Source organism: Ambystoma mexicanum, chromosome 5p (assembly GCF_040938575.1).
Source record: "Ambystoma mexicanum isolate Mex_15411 chromosome 5p, UKY_AmexF1_1, whole genome shotgun sequence".
Classification (NCBI taxonomy): Eukaryota; Metazoa; Chordata; class Amphibia; order Caudata; family Ambystomatidae; genus Ambystoma; species Ambystoma mexicanum.
In genome coordinates this window covers 166,001,641-166,022,454 of record NC_090930.1, presented here as the reverse complement: position 1 = coordinate 166,022,454, position 20,814 = coordinate 166,001,641, and the positions used below count along the sequence as shown (strand labels likewise).

The following is a 20,814-nucleotide window of genomic DNA, read 5'->3' as shown; positions in this document are numbered from 1 at the left end:
GGGCTTAGCCTAGCGAAGGGGTTTAGCTTGGGAGGATTTAGTCCTGGGGTCATTTATATTTTTTTATTTTTAGTTGGTTCTGTCTGGTTCTGTGGTGAAGAGCCAGGTTTTGAGTAGTTTCCTGAATTTTAGGGTGGTCCTTTGTATTTCATGTCTTTCGGGGTGGTGTTCCAGGTTTTTGTTGCCAGGTGAGACAAAGAGGATCCCCCACGTTTTTTCCATGAGTATGGTTTTGGTTCCAGGCTGATGTTGTTGCTTGATCCGAGTTCTTGTCGGTTTGGAAATGGTTATTTTCTTTTGTAGGAATTCTGCTCCTTGGCCTTCGATTGATCTGTGCGTTATGCACATTGTTTTGAACGTGATTCATTGTTTGATTGGGAGCCAATGTAAACATTTTAGCGCTGGGGTAATGTGGTCTCTTCGTGATCATTTAAGGAGAGGTCTGACTGCTGTGTTTTGGATACGTTGCAGTTTCTTCAGCAGGTGTTCTGGCATTCCGAGGTAGAGGATGTTGGCATAGGCGATTCTTGACATGATGAGAGCGATTATTGGCAATATTTTATGGGTGAAAGACAAACTGTAGTCTTTTTATCGAGTGCAATTTCTTGAGGTTCTAATGTTAGCGCGTTGTCCATTAGGACTCAAGTTTTTTTACTATTTTTGATGGTGTGGGTGCTGTTCCTAGTTCTGTGGGCCATGGGATATACATGTTATTTTCCAGGTTTTTAGATTTAACCATTTCTGTCTTGCCTGGGTTGAATTGTAGTGTGTTTGTGTTCATCCAGTCATAGTTATTTGAGACTTTCTCCCAGCGTTATTTTCTTATGGATCTTCGCTTTTATAGATGATTTGTGTCGTCAGCCTAGTTGTAGCACATAAGGTTGTTTTTTTTATTACCTTGATTAGCAGAGCCAGGTAGATGGTGAAGAACAGTGGAGATAGGGATGATCTGTGTGGTACTCCACATGGCAAATTTTACTGTGAACCTAAATTTCTGGGAGCATAACCGACTGTATGCTATGGTCTGCTAGGCCAGCTCGCTAGTCGCCATACTGGACAGCCACATACTTATGAACCAGGCCCCATTGGGGTAGAACAGGACCCAGAGCAGCAATCTCACCTACACGTGTGCACAAGCTCCATGCCTTCTTCTGGTCATGTAAAACATTTGTGTTACAAGCATCCAGCTTCTTCTTTCTGCCCGGGTTTGTCCAACTGCCTAAGAACAGAAACTTCCAGTCGGTTGCATTCTGAAAAACTATATCACTTAATGCCTGAAACTAGGGGGGGGGTGTGTGTGTGTGTGTCCCTTTATGCTGTTGCTAAGCTATTGAGTATTATTCAGGCAGAAGGCCTTGTGTTGCAACTTGCTTCCGTCAAAGGTATGGTTTGTGTATGCATGCTAGGTTGCTTATATAGTGTTTATTATTGCCCAGGAGCTGCTAAGGAGTGCAGTGGGGGAAAGCGATGGTGCTAATGGGGGAGGAAAAGTAAGCAGCACCAAGCTGTATTTGGTGACCTAGGTTGCTTGTATTAAACAGGAGTGTGGTGCCCCTCTACTGAGGATGAACATGGCTCAAATAACCTGTGCTAATGGAATTTCTTCCACTCAGGAGGGTCTACAACCACGTTTTAGCTTGTTGCTCTCTTCACAGAGGAGAAATCCTTTTTCAGATCAGCCTTTGTCCCACCCACAAGGGCAGTCCAGCACTGAAATGCTAGGTAATTCTCCTATGAACAAAAGTACCATCTGCAACCCCAGACACGTGTTTCCGCCTGAGTATTCCTCGATCCCTCCCCCGCCCCTCACTTTGTGCTGTTATTGGTGTTGCTTTCTTTTCATGTCATTGCCTGATGGTTTCATCCTGAGCTGAAAGACTTGTCTGGGGTTGCTGATAGGCAATTCTCCTCTGAACAAGAGTACTAGCAGAAGTCCCTCCTAGAGCTTGACTCTGCCAGGATTCACAACTCGTAGCCTCCTGTCTGTAGTTCACAAAAGCAGTAATTAATATTTCTACTGCCACCTCTGGCAGATATTATGTCACCCACATGCCTCTTGTCCAGACTTTCTCTCTTTTTAGCTTCGGGTCACTGGTGGGTGACTTCAATGGACTGTACTTTCAAGACTAGGTTTGTGAACTTGCATTGGCCAAAACCTAGTCCTAATGATTCCCTCAAGGTATGCGAGAATTCTTCTAAGCACCCTAGTCGGCTTCTTCCCTCCCGCCATGCCCCCTCCAAGGGTTTTTCCCTAGTTCCTGCTTCAGGAGTCTCCCCTTTTGCCAGTACGAACAAGCAGGCAAATCTGACTCTTCTGTGATTCTCTCCTCGAATGCGTTTTCCTAGTCCCTTTTTATATTCGCTGGATGGGGCTTTTCCCTCTTTTCTCATTTCTGAACAGTTATTGCTATTTTTGTTTGAATTCTCAATTCTGATTGCTTATTCCCTGGGTAATCCTCGCTCTCTCCTCTCCCCCGCTGTTATTGGTGTTGCTTTCTTATTACGTAATTACCTGATGGTCTTCATTCTTGCGAAGCAAATGCTGCAGTGGTTTAAGTGGTTTTGGTGTGTTCTGCAAACGCATCCGTCCACCGAATGCATGTTTTTCACACTGCTCTGACTGTTGCTCTGGTTCCTGGGCTGCGGATGGAGGTTGCAATGATTCTCGAGAGGTGGCATTTTTCAGACCACTATCCTGCAGTGTAACACTCAATGGTGAAATGCTGCATCTCTGGGGCGATAGCGAGCCAGTAATTGCCCCATCTACCCTCTGGGAGGCACATTGGCTAGCGGATGGACCAGGCCAATCCCTGGTGCCTCGATTCTCCCAAATAGAAGGATGGGGAGTTGAGCCAACTGACCACAGGACTCGAAATGAACTGACGATGGTCTATAATACAGGATTGAGTCTAGGGATTAGAGAGGGAAGTGAACAACATCAACTACAGTAAAAGTAAACGCCATATAGAGGCGCCTGGCGTAGAGTTCATTGGGCATTCTAATCCTAATTTTATTTTAAATTTCTTCACACAATAAGGTAATCATCAGGTAACCCTTTTTATATGTACAAAGCTGTTGCTTTACCTTAACTTGATTCACCTCAAAATAAATTCTCCAATTGTCCTTTGTAGGGAGAGCTTTAACAATCTTTCCAACTCGTTTTCTTTTATATTCCAGCTTTGGTTGTCTTGTTAACCTATCAGCACTCGGCCTCCCTACAGGAAACTCATTCTATTGTGAACTGGCACTGCAACACAGGGTTGAAGTTTGGTTTAAATAATATGTATTGATCACAAATTTATTCGTCTTTGCAAGACCAAGAAATATTGACTGTTCAACCCAAAGGCGGAGAATGTCTTTATTCGCTTTGAAATGATTGAGTGTTTTAGCGTGAATTTCCCTGTCCCAGCACCTGGATGGGAGTAGTTGCAGATCGCTTTATAGTGGAAGTGCACTTTATAATGAGAGTGCAGCGTGCGCAACACTGGGGAAGGTGGAATATTCTGTCCAAGACCATGACTGAGTCAACATGCATGTGTGAAAATGGGCAGGCATTATTAAACTACTTCTGCAAAAGTAAGCGGTCCATTGGGAATGTAGAACTCTTCTGCGAGGCTATCACAGGGGCGGTGCTGAAAGCCTGTCTCTGCATAATCCATACACTTTAAAAGCGGTTGTGTGGTATCGCTGATTGGGGTCAACCGTAGAAGCTTTATTATAACCAACAGAATGCTAAGGTATTGGGTTTAGCAGAGGTCACTTGGTGGGAATTCAATAAAACAAACCAATCTGGCTTGGCTATAGAACACTGGACCTCTGGCTTTTGGGTTAAAGTGTCCCACATTTCTTTATTTGTAGGTGATGCCCTAGCTTGGCTTTTGTAGAAGTAGACTGGATGTTGCACATTCCTCCCTGATCAAAATAACAGCCTCTACCACGCCCTGGCGTTTTGGTTCTTCATGACACGGGCCTGGCACCAGACTCTTCAAGATCTTTTCCAAGATGGCATTGAGCTTAACCCCTTTCTAGTCAGTTGATGGCTCCCTGAGCACCACTCCTCCTGTCCTGGTTCTTGGTTTATTACCAGCCCACTCTCTTGCAGCCCTTTCCTTTGGCATCTCCTCCTTAGTTCCTCTCCCCCCTCCGCCACCCCCCACCTCCATGCCCCCACCCCATTTCTGGTATTCACTTTCTACTCTGCCTCTGGCTTCCAATCTGCTCCACATCCACATCTCTTCTTCTCTGGTGTTATCACCATTTCCTTTCATCTCAACCCCTTTACCTTCTCCTTTCCCTCCCTCCACATTAATAGTAGTGTTCTCTTTATTTCCAATGGTCACTTCCTCCACTTGCGCTGCTCTTACTCGTTCTGATGTTGTCCCCTCCTCCTACTTCTTTTCACCTCCTTTACCACATATTCTTTTTTTTGTCTCTGATATTCTCCCATGTTACCTCTTAGTTTCTCTCCTTCCCCCTCCACTGCTCCTCTCATAATCCTTGAATGGACCAATTACCAAGGAATTGCAAACTGCCTTGTTGTCTTTGTTGGCGGGCTGGCACATGCATCGCTCTGCATTGCCCTGCTGTCCACCTTGGATCAGTGTTTCTCATTGTGGCGGAGGCCAATGCTCTTCAGACTCTGGAGCTCCTTTTGTTTGTACGGTGGGTAAACAAAAATATTCCCTGTCTCACAGACTCCTGTGAACACCGGCAATCCAGGTTTGCATCATCACACAATCAGCAGCCACTGCACACTGCCTCTTCTGAAACCAATTCGCAACAGTGTCATGGTTTCCGCAGAGATCTGTGGGCAAAGCCTAATGTCCTCATTAGATGTTAGCAGAGAACGCAGACAGCAGGGATCAAAATACGCATTTACTGAGTGGGCTCTAAAGGCAGCTTCTGGGTATTGGGCAACGGCCAGTAAGCAAGGACTACCTCGGGCTAACGAGGAGCTGGTACCTAGTGTGCCACCAATATCACATCCACATTAGATGCAAGCTGTAGCGGTTTAGGCACTTATGCGCTGAATGTATTTTAAATGTGTCCTAATGCCCCTTTTGTATACATTCCCAAGAATTAATATTCCATAGGTTTTTTTGTATGGCACCTGTCGGCCCGGTGAGTATCTCGTGGTAGATGTTTGTATCGAGCTAAACTGGCACTTCTAGGTTACAAGCAAGAGCTAAACCGCCACCAGCAAGTGCTATACTGCACATACATTTTTTTACAAAATAATTATTTTTTCCCCATGTGTAAAATTTGGGGATCGCCAATATGTACATAGTCGCGTAAGGGCGGTTAAATTGTGATCAGGCAGCTTGCAGTTCCTCGTGCACGCGTGATCCGGAACTCCTGGCCGGGAGACGGGTGAATTTCATGATGCTAAGAACCCTTACACTCTTACTCGGACCCATTTCCATGTTCCTACCCGGAGATACAAACTAGGCAAATGTGCCCCATTCGAGATTACACTTGTTGGGAAGGATTGCAGATTCTAGGGGCTTGCCGTTGCTCAGGGAGAATTGATGTTGCTTGTGCTTTCTTTCAGTTGCCTACCTGCTCGCATTCCACGTCGTGTTTGTGCTCTTTGTGTGGACCTATTGGATGTCTATTTTTACGCTTCCGTCACAGCCAACTAAGAAGGTAAGAGCACTTCTCCCACAATGTCCAGGTCTGAAACTAAAGTGTGTGGAGCAGAGGTGAATGTTCTGGGTCCGTTTCAAAAGTGTGATGTATACCCCTTCGCAAATGTATCCTTCCTCAAATATTCGTGTGTGTGTGTGTGTGTGTTCACTGCAGGTTCAGAGCCAGCATTGTGGGTATTCAGAATCATTCGAATGTTAAACCTTTGCTCCAGAAAATGACTTTGTTTACAGTGGCAACTGTGAACTCATGATCATGTTTCAATAGTAGGGGGCAACATTGAGACTCACTTTAGCAGCGTTCAACGGATCCACACAAAATGTAGCAAAAAAAGATGCATACACCTCCTGAATTATTTTGGAAATGTTTGAGTAGGTCAGTCCCGGGGGGTGGGGGGGGCACAGTTATAAGGATGGGGAGTCCCAAAAGTTGTTTCCCATTCATTTTCCCATGGGAAATATTTGCTCTTATCTACAGAAAAAAGCGCTGGACGGATTGGTTATGTTCTATTAGGGAATGTTGTAAAGCGCAGCTTACACCCTAAGGCAACATGGAGCTGAGGGAAACCCAAAGAGCAGATAGCACAGCAGTCATAAATAAATAAAGGATGATAAATTAAATAGAAAAGTCTTGGATGGTGTTGAAAAGCCAGATGGTCGGCGTCATTTTGTAAAGAGTTGGCATCAAAACCTCGGAAGCAGCGGGTGTCTAGTATCTAAAGCATGCCGTTTCACATCTATACATTATGATATTGGAGCAAAACCCATTGTAGTCGCTGACTTTTTAAAAACCTTTTTATTTTTTTACCTACCTGGAAAATGACAGGTGTGGTAATGTTCTTGCGTCAAGGTGTCCCTCCCGCCCCCTCCACCTCCTTGCACTTTGAGAAATCCTGTCCGGCCTAGTATGATAGTCGCTCGTTATGTTCCTCTCCCACCCCCCTCACCTTTTTGTCACTCTCCAGCACTACCAGAAATGTCTTGTCCTGTTAGTCTAATTCACTCACCTTGTACACGCTTACAACAGTCTGTGGTCACGCTGAAGGTATGATCAAGTTCACAGTCCATGTCCTGTAGAGTGTCTGGATTGCCATTTTGATGGGTGGATTGCTCCACTGTATTGCAGATCCGGTATGGGGCTAGAAAATGTGGTACTCCGCCTATTTCACTTAGCCAGGCACAGGCAGAAGGGACGGAGGCTAGGGCCCTGCCCACACCCCATCTCTGGGACAGGACTGGCTCTGGTAAACCCCCTGGTAGGTCTAGAGCCCCAGTTTTAGAGGGGTCCCCATCCCTCTAGTGATCTGGTAAAGTCTTTGAGCATGACTAAATAGGATTTATGTGATCACTGCGCCCCTGTAACTGCGACGGCCGAAAATGCCGACACCAGTTACGGCGTGGTGCAGTGATCAGATGGATCACTGTGCCTGCTTCCCCGGCCTACTTTACCCCTCCCCTCCCAACCCACCCATTCCACTCACTTTTAGGGCGGATACACGCAGAAGTGTGCCGCCCTCCCCCTGCGATCCCTGGGTTAGAGCTGACGCTGCAGGGTGCTTTCATTTTTTTTTTTTTTGCTTTTCTTTTCTTGCGTGTCCCCCGCTTTCCGAAATGGTAAGCAGGGGACACCCCCGCAACTCCCGACCCCCGTTACTGCGCCCAGGTAGAGCGGGGGGCCACCCCTGCAACCCCCGCTCTGCTTGGGCGCAGTAAATATCACCCTCATTTTGTGCGCCTCCAAAGTTGCAGTGATTGCGGGGGGCACACAAATGAGGGCGACATTTTTGTACAATACCACTAAATAGTTAAAGGTGGGCACCATTGTTGGTTAGAACAACTAATGTGTCAAACTCATAAGTAATCAAAACGGTCAATCTCATATTTTGGAGCAAAAAGAATACCCTTGGTACAAGGGTATATAATGCAAAGAAAAGTTCAGGATTCCCCCTGGACCGACCCCATGCTCTTGCACCTCAATTGGTCCAAATTCATATGTGATGTAAATCAATTAAGTATGTATAACTGTTCTTTTGTTCCATCATAAAAGGCAGTGAGCATCCATAGGTGTCATATAGCCAATGCATTTTGGAACCAGGTCCATTTTCAGGGCTAAACCACTGCAAATGTGTATGGGATGGTGTACAACTGAGTACACAGTTCTTTGCATTAAAGATTCTGAGCCTGTCACTAAAGTCTAAATAGCCGACCCAGAGGTGCAGGATCATCGACTGTGTTGAAGGCTGTAGAAAGATCTAAAAATAGAAGTGGCTGAACACTATCTCCCTTCACAAGCACTCTATTTTCCACTGCAGCCACCCACCCCTGACTCTGTACCTTGACCATATCAGCAACCAGCCTGTAGGTCTTCAAGGCGAGGGGTTACTCCGCAAATGTTGTGCAGAGTTGTGACAATGGCATCCATCGGCTTACCTGGAAAAGGTTAACTGAGAGATGGCTGGGGAGAGGGGAAGCTCGTCGGTCATTGAGATCAAGTGGGACTCTCTTTAATAGTGGAGTTCTTTCTTCAGTTTGCCAGCCACATGTCTTGTTGTTAAAGGGGAATTGATGATGGTACCTAGGTCAGCGCCAACAAGGAGACTTGCCTCTTTAAAGATGAAACGGAAGGTTTAGGGTCATGAGTTGGCTCATTAGCTAGTGGGATGCCATTTTTTTGTCAGAGCTGTGATTGATATCTCGAAAGCAGGTTAATAATGAGCCAGTATCATCTACAATGCTATCTTGCAGAGAAGACAATCTTTCACATGGATAAATTGAAAGGAGCAACTGGTATCCCATCCAACTTTATTTTAGAAATATTTTTTGCAAAGAAGCATTGTCTGAAAGGGAACAATTCGACAGTGCAGAGATTTGGATTGCAACTTTCATGAAATCATTCATAGGTAATATTACGTTTAGTGACAATGCAATTAAAATGAAACCGCTTTTTGGTAAAGTGATAATTTCTTTAGATATGGGAAATTCAGAAGTTATTGGAAAGGGTCTTAAATTGTTCTTCTTTCACCATCGCTGCTTGCCAGAGGGTTTGGTTTATTTGGGTCACCATCAGGAGTACATGGGCTTCTTCAACTGAGTTGAAGTCTTTTTGTCTGAGACATACACTGGGGCTAAAACCTCTACTGCTGCTGTGACTTTAAGGTGGAAGGCATCTAGAAGGAAAGTAGGTTGGAAGACTGATTTTGAGCGTCTGGTAAGATGCGGATGACTATACAACCAGACCAGTGTTGCTTTAGGCCATTTCTAAGTTTTAAAGTAACCGGTACTCTGAGATTAGGTGGATTTTTGGGGGATTAATATCAAAGGGGAATTTTTGCATGGTCAGTCCAATGATAAAATCATAGACTGCATGCCTGTTTACGTCCAGACTGATTGAAAATGCAATCTGTGTCAATTGGCTAGCAGGATGTGTTGAGCCTTTTACCAATTGGAGAATGCTAGTGTATTAACAAAACGCTGAACCTTCTATTACTCTGAGTCAAAACAAAGATTTTGGTCTCTGAGTACTACTAAATTGAACACCTGGGCAAAGTCTGTGTAACTTAGTCAAATAAGGGCAAAACATTTTCTAACATACACAATTCACTGATGTGGTGGCTGGGAATAAATATTTTAAGTGAGAGCGATCAGCATAATCTAGAGCCGTAGACCGTTCATTAGTGATATTAAGAGCAGCCGTAAATATAATGACCACTCCACCACCTCTATCCCATGGATGTAACTAAGATAGTGCACTTGGTAAACCACATCTCAAAAAAGTAGATCCAAATTGTATTGAAGAATAAGGTCATGAATTGACGGGCACTTTTAAAGACTTGTTGACTATTAATCAGAGCTGCCCTAATGCAATTGTCATTAGAAGTTCATTCGAATACATTGGGATCACGAGGCAGTGTAGCATTAGTGGGATTAGCAGATTGACTGGCAATAGCGCGGTTAGACGGCAAGGTGTTCACGGTTGCTGTCATTACTCAACAACTGGTCAGACTGAAGTGCATTGAATGTGTTGTCGACCTAGCATAAATCCTATGTATAGAAGATGGGGGAAATGGGCTACCTTTTGAGCAAATGAAGGGTTTGTATCATTGAAGCTGAGAGCAGAGTTCTGGTAAATCCCAGATTGGCACGGACATGTTTGCCTCTGGTGCACCATTGATGTGTTTACTGTGCCCTCCCGCTTAATGATCAACTGCGTTCCTCCCTTTAGGCCAATTTCAAATGTGACCTGTAACACCAACTGTCCAATTGGGGCTAATATCGGACACCACCACATTGAAGTGAAATAGCCACTGCTCACCCAATGCAAGACCGGAAGATGCAGCTTAAAGCACTACAAGGGAACCCAGGCCCACTCCTTGAGCAGACTGATCTTACTCAGAACAGAGTCATTAAAACAAGAAGCCCAATCAAAATGACAAACTTTATCAAACAATGAGTGAGTGGTGGCCAAGCATCCGGCTTTAGAGGCTTCCAATGAACAAAAATAAGGGTGGCCAAAATAAGTGACAAATTTGAAAATTGCACAATCCGGTGCCGATGCCATCACACCGAGTAGCGGTATTACTGTGGCATTTGAGGCTGTAAAAGACCCAAGATCGCAGCCACTAGACATGTGAGGCTGCACCTGACAATTCGTGGTGAATGATGCGTGCGAGACATTAACTGACATTGGACGGCATTACATGGGGCATGTGAGGCTGTGCTTGCAAAGGATGACACTACCTCCACGTGTAATGCTGTGCCTTTTAAAATAAAAGTGATACTACGGGAACAACAAATATTCAATTCAAAAGCCAGATCATATGATTTGTCAATACTTATATTGTCATCATTTATCTTCCTCGCTAATGAAATGTGTATATTTTTAACTTTTTTAGCTGCTCCCCCCCCCGACCACCCATGACTGTGGCACACTGACCTTCTACATTGGTCAGCAGGGTTGCTCTAAACACATGCACCAGGTCCCTTACCAGCTTCATCCCTGTAGTTCCTGTCTTTGCAGAAGAGGCCAGAGCAAATGTTCTGAAGGGCAGCCAGTGGCACCGGGGCCGTATAATGAACATTGCTGCTGTATTTTCAAGTGCTTTATTTCGGCAGAAAACTGCCATAAAAGAGGCACATATTCACAAATTCCAAAATGGTATATTTAAAATTTCTCGGCATGTAAAAAACAACATATCTGTAAAACAGCATTTACCACTGCCATAAGAAAGTTTGTGTACATATCTGTGCGTCAACCATCCCACTAAACCACCAGGGGGGTTTCTATTACAAACAGCCTACAGATGGGCCTTAACAAGAAGGGGCAACAGTCCCTTAAACTGTCCCACTCTTCGTGCCAGAAATGCAGCAGGAAGGGGGCAGGGCTTACAAGCCTTTCTGAGCACTCCTCAAGCCCTTCTGCTGTCACACCCTTTCAAGGAAGGATAAGTAATTTGCAAGGGTAAGTTGACCAATCCCACAGGGGGGTGGAGTATTTAAGAAGGTGTGTGTGTATGTTGTGTGTTAGTGTGGTGAGGACGGGTGGCTGAGGAGGATGTTGAGAGGCCACACTGTGGAGGTTATTGGAGAGAGGGAACTATAAGTGATTTTGTGGAGGAGTGTGTGCAGTTGGGTAAAAGGAGGTGGTAGCAGTAATTGTGCATAGTGGTAGTTGTGGGTAGTGGTGGGTGCAAGTAGTGTGCTAGATGTAGCAAAGTAGTTCAAGGTGAGTGGTAGTAGTGATGTGGTGGTGGTGGTAGTAGTGAGTGTAGTGGTTGAGAGGCGGAAGTAGCAGAGAAGTAGTGGTAATAAGACGGTAAAATAGTAGGGAGCAAGGGAAGAGTGTTACATCAGAGGTAGTAGAGGCAGTAAGTGGAGGAATTGAGAAAGAGGAGGAGAGGCAATATCAAAGGATTGATGTAGGAAAGCAGAGGACAGTAGTGTGGCGGGAGGAGAACATCTGATACCCAGTAAAGTCAGGGGTCGGGTAAGGCCCAGTGCAGTCAAGTCTGGTGAGAGCATGCATACTTGTATAGCAACTGGTACCGTGTGGAAGAAGGCACCATACCCAACAGCCCTAGACCACTAAGCAGAGCTAGGAGAGGGATGGGTAGAAGACCCCTAGGGAGTTGGGTATCCATCGCCAATGGAATAAGATGGATAAAAGACAATGGGTGTTGCCAAAGGGGTAGCTACCAACATCCTGTTACAGATGCCTGTGCTAGGGAGGGGCCAATCCGAAAGCAGTAGATACGAAGGCCCAAACACCCATTTCCCTGCAGAACCTGGTAGGCCCAGAAAACCCTTCTTTAAAACCAAACCACAGCTGTTTTGACTGTATGGAGTTCAATATGCACCCTTGGACTATCAGATGGTGTCAGCATGGTTATTTGTGGCAGAGTCCCTGTCACACGGGGTATACACATCAAGGCAAGCACACATTTCCATGTAAGTTGTCCTGAGACACACAAACGGACCACTGCCCATCCACACCCTATCCTGCCCCAGATGTAACTGACACTCCTTGGAACCTTCATTCAGCTGCAAACCTAACATTCCACTATGACACATTACGATCTGACATCTCGCTCGTGGCAACTACCAGAAACATGAGACTACAACACCGCTCCCTCCGTTAAACTATCAACATTCACCAACACCATCAACCACTCCACGGAGGTAGGGAAAACAGGAAAACCACTACATGCCACAAGCACACAATACTTCCTATAGCACATCCACCAAACTCCAAGAAGAACAAGACCAGCGTGATCACCCTCAACCAAACACATGCCATTCCACAGCTCACCTGTGGCCACAACGTAAACCAGTGAACGGAAACTTGGAGGCCCTAGGAATTCACATTAGGCAAACCCATACATAGCACAACAAATAAAAACCAACGCAAAATGGCAACAAAACAAAAGCCAAATGGATGAAATCCACTGTGCAACATGTGTGAACCCTTGTCCACTGGGCACAAAGTGGTGCGATCTTCAGATATAAAACATAAGATAAGTCAAAGGTAGACACACAGGTACTACAGATATAAATGCTCACATCATACCCAACCTCAACATCAACCAAACTAGCCTGTGCCACAATTCTAGTCGCAGCACTGCAACCTTGAACTTCAACACACCTAAACAGACTGTGTCAATATTGTCTACCTTCCTCCTTGCAAGACCTCACTGCAACTGTGAACCATCAATGCGATAGCCACGGTTATACCCCAGGTTATAGCCGAGGGTATCAGAAAATGAAACGCCCCAAAATGGCTTTTGCAGGTCAAAAAACATGCAAATGCCATCATGCTGGTGGGGGGCAGGGGCAAGAGGACACCAAGTGAAATTTGGGAGTTGTAGGGGGCGGTGGGGGCTAGGTACCAGGTTTACAACACATGGCTCAAACATTTTTCCCATACCTTCGGCTCTGACCTGAGGTATAGCCAAATGCGAGGTCCGAGTCCTAGCGAGAGTTGCACTTGGAGGTCGACTTCAAACAGATCCTCATGACGGGGGCAAGGACATCAAGATTGTTGGAGATAGAGAGATGCAGGTTAGAGAGGGCTGTGTCTAAGTGTGAGTCAGCCACATTTGTAGGAGGAGGAGAGAAAGTGGCAGTGAAGGCCTCCACTGATGCATGCTTCATGGGTCGGATGACTGAGAAGGTGGGTGGCAGTGCCAGGGTCTGTTTCACCCAGGGAGACAGTGTCAGGTGGGAGGAGAGAAGAAAGTGGTCAGTCCAAGAGGGGTGTGGTAAGAAGGTTAGAGAGGAGGGATGTCTGAAGAGATGAGAACATCTAGGGTGTGCCGGGTAGAGTATGTTGGGCCTGACGGGGAGGGAGAGAGAGGGGGAGAGAGAGGGGGAGAGAGAGGGGGAGAGAGAGGGGGAGAGGGGGAGAGGGGGAGAGGGGGAGGGAGAAAAAAAAAAACACCCTGAGGAGGGTTGGAAGCATCCAAGTGGATGTTGAGGTTTCCAAGGAGAAGTTGAGAGGTAGAGTTGAGGAGAGAGGAGGAGAGGTGAGCCCACTCGGAGCAGAATAAGGTGACCTGGCCAAGTGGCCTCTAAGTGGTGGCCACAGTAAGAGAGGCCAGGAGAGATGGAGAGCCTGCAGACCAGGCATTCAAAGGAGAAGGAGGCCTGCGTAGGAATGACTGAGGCAGGGAGCCACTCTGGGAAGATCAGGGCTACTCTGACTTCTAGATGGTTAGTTCTGGGTGCAGAAGATCGTGTAGCCACCAGGGAGGAGAGTGTCAAAACTTGTGATAGAGCTGGCCGTGAACTATGTCTCTGTGAGACTGAGAACATCAAGATCAAATTGTTCGAGGAGTTGTCAGATGTCGGAGGAGTGTGTGACAGCCGAGCAAGAGTAGCGACGTGGAGCAGATTGCCACATTTGAAAGACTTACGGGGAGGGGTACAGGCATTAGGTATGACCTGAAGAGGTGGTAGAGGACGCGGAGGGGGAGGGGTGGGGGGGGGGGTCGGAGGAGCACAGCCCTGTGGCACACAACTTGGGATGCGCGGGGGGGGGGTGGAGCTAGGTTTGGGAGGTTGGGGTAACAACAAAGGAATGCACAGAAGGAGAACAAGTAACACAACAGTGAACATGCCTTGCGGGGCTTACTAGGGTGGAAGGAGCCTAAAGAGACCCAGTAACAGTGCCACAGATTCAGCTTTCCTAGAAGGGGTAAAAAGACTCAGTTTTTGAACACAGCACAATGCATAACACCCAGATTCAACTTTCCTAAAAGGGGGGGGACAAAAAGGCTCAGATCCCTGTTGGCCTCCACACACACACTGCTTGTACCCCCTATGGACACCTCCTGTGCTGTGCGCTGTGGCGGCCAGGCGGCTGTGTGAGTCTGTGCCTGTTTAAGATCCTGGATCCCGTTGTGCAGACTGTTTGCCCCCTGCAGCACAACTTGATACCCACGTCCTCATATTGACTTTGAGGCACCTGAATAGAGGGAAACCTAGGTTTGGGGACACCTGGATAGTGCCTAAATGGGCATACAACAGTAGACCATGAAAAACAGTACCACCTAGATTTTGGACACCTGGATATCAGGAGAAACGTCTAAATGGGGATCCGACAGTAAAATATAGTAGCACAGGGATTTGGGACACCTGGATAGAGTGAGAGGCCTATATGGGCATACAACAGTAGACCGTGAAATGCAGTAGCACCTAGATTTGGGACACCTGGATAGAGGGTGAGAGGTCTAGATGGGGCTATTGCGATGCAGGCAGTAGCTATAAGGTTTTGGATACCAGGGCAGAGGGGTAAATGTCTTTTGCTGCGAGTACAACATTGGATAAATTGCCTAGATGCGAGATATGGCTGGCAAACAATGGTTAATCTTCACAGTTCTAAGTGTGACTCCTACTAAACTTCACAATTTTATCGCATACTAAACTTTGCAGTTCTATCTAAGTTTGATGCATACTAAACGTCACAGTCCTATCCAAGTGTGAAGCATACTAAATCTACACATTTATCATTGTCCTTGTTGTATAGAGCATACGCTAAAGTTAAATAACATTCTGCAAACCAGTCTGAATTAACACTATACATCATACTAATAGACTGCATCAGGGGCCAATCTATACTTGCATTTGTTAGAAAAAGTTTGATTTCTTTGTACTTCATTAGCAGGCATTTTATTTTTGTCCTCAATATGCTTCTTAGATGTCTTTCATCTCTGTCATTTTTATTTACTTGTATGAATGTATAGGTGCCCTCGATGCATCTGCCAATTATGTATAGAACCCTCCAGTGCAAACATTTCATAAGCTATGCTCCATGCTAAAACAACTTCTGATTCCGTTGGCTTAACAGATTTCTGAAAAAGAAATCTAGCCTTGTGTTGCACTGCCGATTAGTTGTGACCCTCCCCATCTCTTCACATGTATTAGAGTTCTGGCTGAAATGGTGTGGTTACCCAGATTTTCCTCTGGTTTCAGTTCCTGCTCTCTTACGCAGACAAGGAGCGGTACGACAATGAAGAAAGGCCAGATGCACAGAAGCAGATTCTGTGTGAAGCTGCTAAGAAGTTGCCGGTGTACACAAGAACAGGAAGCGGAGGTCAGTTGCCCATATTTTCCATCATCTTGCCCTCTTCTAGAGTATGTATCTTAGTTTTATCATTTATGTATGAGTTTTGTCCACAGGATTTCCTGGTGTCCTCCTGCACTTTTGTGGGCCCATGGGTAAAAGGACTTGCATTTGTGCATTTTAGTGGTCACCGTGTGCAATTATCCTAAGTAGAGATTGCCTGTGACAGAATGTGATCTGCAAGGGTGTACTGCCCTGATGTGTATTATTGCAATTCAGAGTAAAGATGGTTTCTCTGCAGGAAAGTGTGCTCTGATAAACTTACTTTACACACATGTTCTGCTGCTACAAAAGAATGTTGGTGTTACACCTGAATTGATTGATGGCTCAATGAGTGCGTAACAATCCCTTTCAGACGAATTGGTGATGCATGTATTCTTCCGCTGTGCACAATCCAAAGAGAAACCAGTCACTTTAATGAGATGCATTTAAAATAAAGTCACAAACCGCTTCAAATGTGCAAATGAAGATCTTTGAAGGCGTTTTTTTCTACGTTTACTCCCTGTAAGAGCCCACAGGCACGAGAGGGGAAGGCTAATACCGTACAGATGTCTGTTGGCTCCTCTACCTGTGTTACTGCTGAAAGATAGTTGTGGGTACAGTTGATATTAATGCACTCTGCTAGTGTTTAAAGTCCCCTGGCAGCCATGTCACTGGTATTCTCACTTTTTTTGACCAACAATGTGGCAGAATTCTATTTTTGCTGCATTTCTGCAGCAAAACGGGGGTTTGGCATATAGAAAGGGAAGTTGGGGGTTTCTCCCCCTGCATTTTGCTGGGAAATAACACTGTACAAATTTGGGGAAACCTCATAGGTCTGTGATACTTGATTTCAGTTAACCCAGTAATAATGGCTTGCATTGGCTTTTCCAAAGTCCTCTGGCATCTGATTGGGCAGTCTTTGCATCCTGCATATTTGATGCTGGAGTAGGTAAAACTAATACCATATTGTGGCAATGGAGAACACTAATGAGAAATTAAGTTAAGCAAATTCCAATATTACTGTTGCTTACAAATTCCATGCCTAGCACTTACTGGCTAGTCCGATGTAAACAACGTCTGCATGAATCCATTCCTCTTTCTATGATAGCGCATGGATTAGTCCCACGCCGAAACTTCTTTTCGCCTCAAGTGAGAAAGTAGCACTACACCCTGTGGCAAACTAGAAGAAGGACTCTGACCAACGATGACCATGATTGTAAGGATCTTTATTAAAAGTAAAAAACTCTTAACTTGCCTGATTATGAGCAAAGTCCCTACTAAGAACTAATGGTGCTTGTCAAAGAAGGCCATCCTTAGTCCAAAATCCTCTCCAACTTAACTAACCCTACCACTTAAGAAAGCTGAACTAAAAAGAGAGGCCTTAGCAATGACTCTATAGTTGGCTTCTGTCTGGCCCAATCACTAGGTGATCCGTCAGTAGTTAATAATATAACAAAACAGCATCCTTGCAGATTTTGTTTCTCATGGTCCCGTAACCTGGTTGGTGGGCTTGCCCAGCTTTGATTCACAGTTTTCTTCTTCTGATACATTTGGGGCACTTGCCTGCTCAGGTTTCTCATGCTCCTGTAACCTTGTTGGCTTTCCCAGCCTTGATTTAAAGTCTGTATCTCCCTTGCTTGTCTCTGCAGCGAACGTCCTTTGTGCATAGAGCCCGGGGATCCATGCTCTCCCCAGCGAGTTGGTCTGGCCGTCAGTTACTGGGCTCCACAGTGTGCCTTTGGTCGTGCCATCATAGGGAATGGGTGATTTTTCCATCTCTACTTCTTCCCGTGAACTGAACTTCATGGCTGGAGAAAACGCTGGCCTGCTAGCGTTGCCCTCACACTCCTCACTCAAGTAGACTCTGTGGTCCAGCGTGGCTCATCCCCCTGTAGGACGTCTCTTCCGGAGGGCTTGCCTCTGCGTAAGGATTGCACATGTAGCAGTGTCCTTCTCCCCATTCACGGTTTCTCTTCAGTTAAGTACGTAATCACGAACAGGAAAGGTGTGTCGTCCTTCCTATTCTTTGGTGCTCAGATGAAACTCTCCATTGCCTGAAGCCAACGGGAAGGAAGGAATGTCATGCGTTGAGGGAGTCCAAATAGGAATAAAAGTAGGTTGTTGGAGCCCCATGTAGGAAGACTGTCTTCTGGTCTAGGAGTTCCTTAACAGACTGCGAGTCCTTGCCCCCTAGAGGGGAGTTACTCCCAATGAGGTCCCACTTGCTAAGAACCTTAGGGAGGGCTCACCTTCATAGCCTCACAGGGGGGTGGCTCCCCTCTGGTGAGGAGGGACGAATTTACCAGATTCGTCACAACCCACATGTGAACGGGCTGCAATCTAAGGGCAGGTCTGAAGCATAAATGCCATGAAAAGGAGGCTGCTGTCGGGATACAAGCAGGCAAGGAGAAGGCAATTGCAGACTTTTGAAACCTGCTTTATTGTGGAGTCGCCTTTTAAGAAGTAATAAGTGACTCTTATTCTTCAGGAAACTGAGAGGGAGGAGCTTAGGCAGTTGGAGAACTCTTAGTAGAAATAACACTTTCTGCCATCTTTGATTATTTCCTTGCATACCTTACTCTACCCTGTGGTGACTTCTTTGGGAGGGAGGCCTCTGGGTACTACAGTAGAAAGGGGTGGACACTTCCTTCAAAAGTTATCCTTACTGCATTCTACCAGAGGTCTTGAAAATGCACCAGCCATCACCCAGGGTGGTTCGTTGTCTGCTGTGTGGGGTGCTAACCTATTGTGGGCGCTTTAGAGAGTTGAAAGTTCAGTTCCATTAGACTGGTGGCAGTTTAGCAAAAAATGGTTAAAACCATTTTAACAGTCTGAGGAACAAGGAGCCTATATGGAAGAATTTGACGCAGGACTGCATTAAATGACCTTTTTGATGCCCAACTTCCATGAGGGAGGCAGTGTTCCTGTAGGTAAATTAAAGTACTTCCCTTGCTTGCTGAAGTGCAAAAGAGGACCTCAGTTGTTGTGGGGTTTCTTTGTTTATTGTGTTTATATAGCGCTTTATGCCAAAGTGCTGTACAGTATAACAACAAGAATACAATAACAGTAGAAGCAATTACAAGATATGAGTCAAACCAGTAATACAGCAACTAGAACAATTTACCAGTGGATATAAATGAGGGAAGAAGAGGTGGAGAGGGGAATGGAGTGGGGAACAGGAAGTGAGATAAGCTGAAGACGAGAGAGGGGGACATAAGAGGAGACAAGGCAGGGGGAGAGAGGCAAGATGAGGATAAAAGGGGTGGGTGAGAGGGAAGGGCGGAGGAGGATCAGAGTATCAGGGTGGGGAGTGGAGAAGAGATTTTAAGGAGACACGGAAGGAGGAATAAGTGGGTATGGAACGGATAGAGAGGGGAAGGGAGTTCCAGTGGAGCGGAGCAAGGAGCTGAAGGGAGCGAAAACGAGAGGAGGCACATGGGGACGGGGGAACAAGGAGACCTGAGGGAACGGCAGGGAGTGTAGAATGAGATGAGATGAGAGAGGAGAGATATGGGGGAACAAGTTCATGAAGAGATTTAAAGACAAGACAGAGGAAGTGGAATTTGAGTTGGGAATAAAAGGAAAGCCAGCCAAGTTGTGAGAGCGAGGAGGAGATGGAGTCGTGAGGAGAGAGAAGACAGAGGGTGCGAATGGCAGAGTTGTAGAGGGATTTGAGGGGGGCAAGATGAGATGCAGGGAGTCCGAAGAGGAGAGAAGAGAAGGGAGGAGATTAAGGTTAGAGAGGAACGTACTTTGCGAATATTGAAAAGGTGGTAGTGACATGCACGGGAAGTGAGAGAGATATGGTGGGTGAAGCAGAGGGAGGAGTCAAAGTAAATGCCTAGATTACAAGCATAGACAGAGAGGAGGATTTGCAGGAGGAAAGTGAATAGAAGGAGGAAGAGGAGGAATAGTGTTGGAGGGAAAGAATAAGACTTCAGTCTTGTCTGTATTTAGAGAGAGAAAGTGGGATAACATCCAGTTTTTAATGGCAGTAAGACAAGAAGAGAGCTTAAAATGGAGGTCAAGAGTGAAGTCAGAGACTGAGAGGAAAAGCTGGGTGTCATCAGCGTAGAAGTGGTGAGAAATGCCAAAGGAAGAGATGATATGGGTGAGAAGGGAGGTGTAAAGAGAGAAGAAAAGGGCCAAGGATAGAGCCTTGGGGTACACCAAAGTCCAGGGGGAGCGTAAAAGAGGTACGACCGCCCCAGGAGACGGTAAGAGAGCGGTGGGAGAGGTAAGAAGAGAGCCAGTTGAGGTTGAGCCTTTAAAACCTACAGAGGAAAGAGTGTTGTGCAGTAAGGGGTGATCAACAGTGTCAAAGGCTGCAGAGAGATCAAGGAGGATATGGACAGAGGATTGCTTAGAGTAGCGAGCAATGAGGAGGGAGTTAAGGACCTGGGTGAGGGCGGTCTCAGGGGAGTGTTTAGGGTGAAAGCCAGATTGAAAGGGGAGGAAGGAGAGAAAAGTTGGGGACAAACGCAGAGAGCTGGGAGTAGACTATGCATTCAAGTAATCTAGAGAGGAATGGAAGAAGAGCGATTGGACGGAAGTTGGACACAAGATGAGGATTAGCAGAAGGTTTCTTCAGAATAGGGATGATGGTAGCATGCTTGAAGGCAGAGGGGAAGGTAGCAGAAGAGACAAATCTTGAAGGAGGTTAGGTAAGGAATGAGGAGAGGGTAGATCTTGGGAATAAGGAGGGTAGGGAGTGGATCAGAAGGCGCAGCAGTGGGATGAGATTTGGACCGGAGAATGGAAACTTCAGATGGAGTGACAGGAGAGAAATCAGTCATACAGGTAGAGGGGCACCGGGGGGAAAAGGAGGGGGATCTTAGCGGAAGTGATGTTTTGGCGACGAAAGAGTATCTTGAAGGAGAAGTCAGAAGGGGATAAGGGAGATGAGGTTGAGGGGTCATGAGTAGGTGGGGAGAGGAGGCGAGCGAGGGTTTGAAAGATACGAGGATGAGAGGCTTGAGAGTGTAGAAGGTTAGAGTAGTAAGAGCGTTTAGCAGAGCTGAGGCTGGAGTCATATAGAGAGTGGTAAGAGAAGTAGGAAGTCTGGTTAGA

General features: G+C 46.0%; 1 protein-coding gene across 1 annotated transcript in view; it reads left to right on the top strand.

Moving 5' to 3' along the window:
* ZDHHC15 (zinc finger DHHC-type palmitoyltransferase 15) overlaps positions 1 to 20,814 on the top strand; it is a 304,005-nt gene that overhangs the window by 79,376 nt on the left and 203,815 nt on the right. The window contains exons 3-4 of the mRNA XM_069612582.1: positions 5,552 to 5,646; positions 15,612 to 15,732. Coding sequence (XP_069468683.1) covers positions 5,552 to 5,646; positions 15,612 to 15,732 — 216 coding nt within the window. The remainder of the gene's footprint in view (positions 1 to 5,551; positions 5,647 to 15,611; positions 15,733 to 20,814) is intronic.